The 993-nt window shown below is 67.8% G+C and overlaps 1 protein-coding gene across 1 annotated transcript in view; it reads left to right on the forward strand.

The window, feature by feature from the left end:
* F751_4754 (Serine-glyoxylate aminotransferase) overlaps window positions 1-797 on the forward strand; it is a gene marked incomplete at both ends in the record, with an annotated part of 3,670 nt that extends 2,873 nt beyond the window's left edge. The window contains 2 exons of the mRNA XM_011400855.1: window positions 190-336; window positions 566-797. Coding sequence (XP_011399157.1) covers window positions 190-336; window positions 566-797 — 379 coding nt within the window. The remainder of the gene's footprint in view (window positions 1-189; window positions 337-565) is intronic.
* Window positions 798-993: the final 196 nt, after the last annotated feature.

A 993-nucleotide genomic window follows, 5' to 3' on the forward strand; every position in this document is an offset into this window, starting at 1 on the left:
GGCGGGGGGGGGGGCAAGGGGGGGGGGGGGTCCTCGTACGGGGACATGCCTCTGGGCTGGTGTCGCAAGGCACGTGTCAGGTGGGCTTTGCTCAATGCAGATGACGCGCTTGACTCATGACCCATCCGCCACATCTTGCACAAGCCCTCCAGCCCCACATGCTGGCTCCCTTCCTCCCCCGCCATGCAGACTGGCGGAAGGCACCCGTGCGGCCGTCGCCGCCTGGGGCCTGAAGCTGCTGTGCAGGGAGCCTCGGTGGCAGTCGGACACCCTGACAGTCGTGGAGGTGCCCGAGGGCCTGGACTCGCAGAAGATCGTCGACACCGCCTTTGCCAAGTGAGAGCAGTGGGTGAGGGGTCTCTGGACGTCAATCGGGGCGCAGGTGGAGATCCCCTTTCCCAAGCTTCCCTTGCCGTTTCGGTGCATTTCCATGCATGTCAGTACTCTTTCCACTGGTCCCCCCCCCCTCCTCCTTCCCCCTCCTGACCATCCTGGCCCCTGCCGCACTCCTTCTACCCACGCCTCCCCGCCCACCACCCTGCCCCCCTTCCCGCTCCACACACAGGTACAACCTGTCTCTGGGTCTGGGGCTGGCGGAGGTGCAGGGCAAGGTGTTCCGCATCGGGCATCTGGGCAACATGGATGAGCTGATGCTGGCTGGCGCGCTGGGCGGCGTGGAGATGACCTTGCGCGACGTGGGGCTGCCCATCGAGCTGGGCTCCGGCGTGGGCGCCGCGCTGAAGGTCTGGCAGGAGGGCACGCCCGTCATTCCCACGCGCGAATGCCTGATGGCGTGAGGGGGCTCCAGGTGTGGCCCTCGAGCTGCAACATGGATGAGCTGATGCTGGCTGGCGCGCTGGGCGGCGTGGAGATGACCTTGCGCGACGTGGGGCTGCCCATCGAGCTGGGCTCCGGCGTGGGCGCCGCGCTGAAGGTCTGGCAGGAGGGCACGCCCGTCATTCCCACGCGCGAATGCCTGATGGCGTGAGGGGG

This window comes from Auxenochlorella protothecoides (genome assembly GCF_000733215.1).
Source record: "Auxenochlorella protothecoides strain 0710 unplaced genomic scaffold scaffold54, whole genome shotgun sequence".
Taxonomy (NCBI): Eukaryota; Viridiplantae; Chlorophyta; class Trebouxiophyceae; order Chlorellales; family Chlorellaceae; genus Auxenochlorella; species Auxenochlorella protothecoides.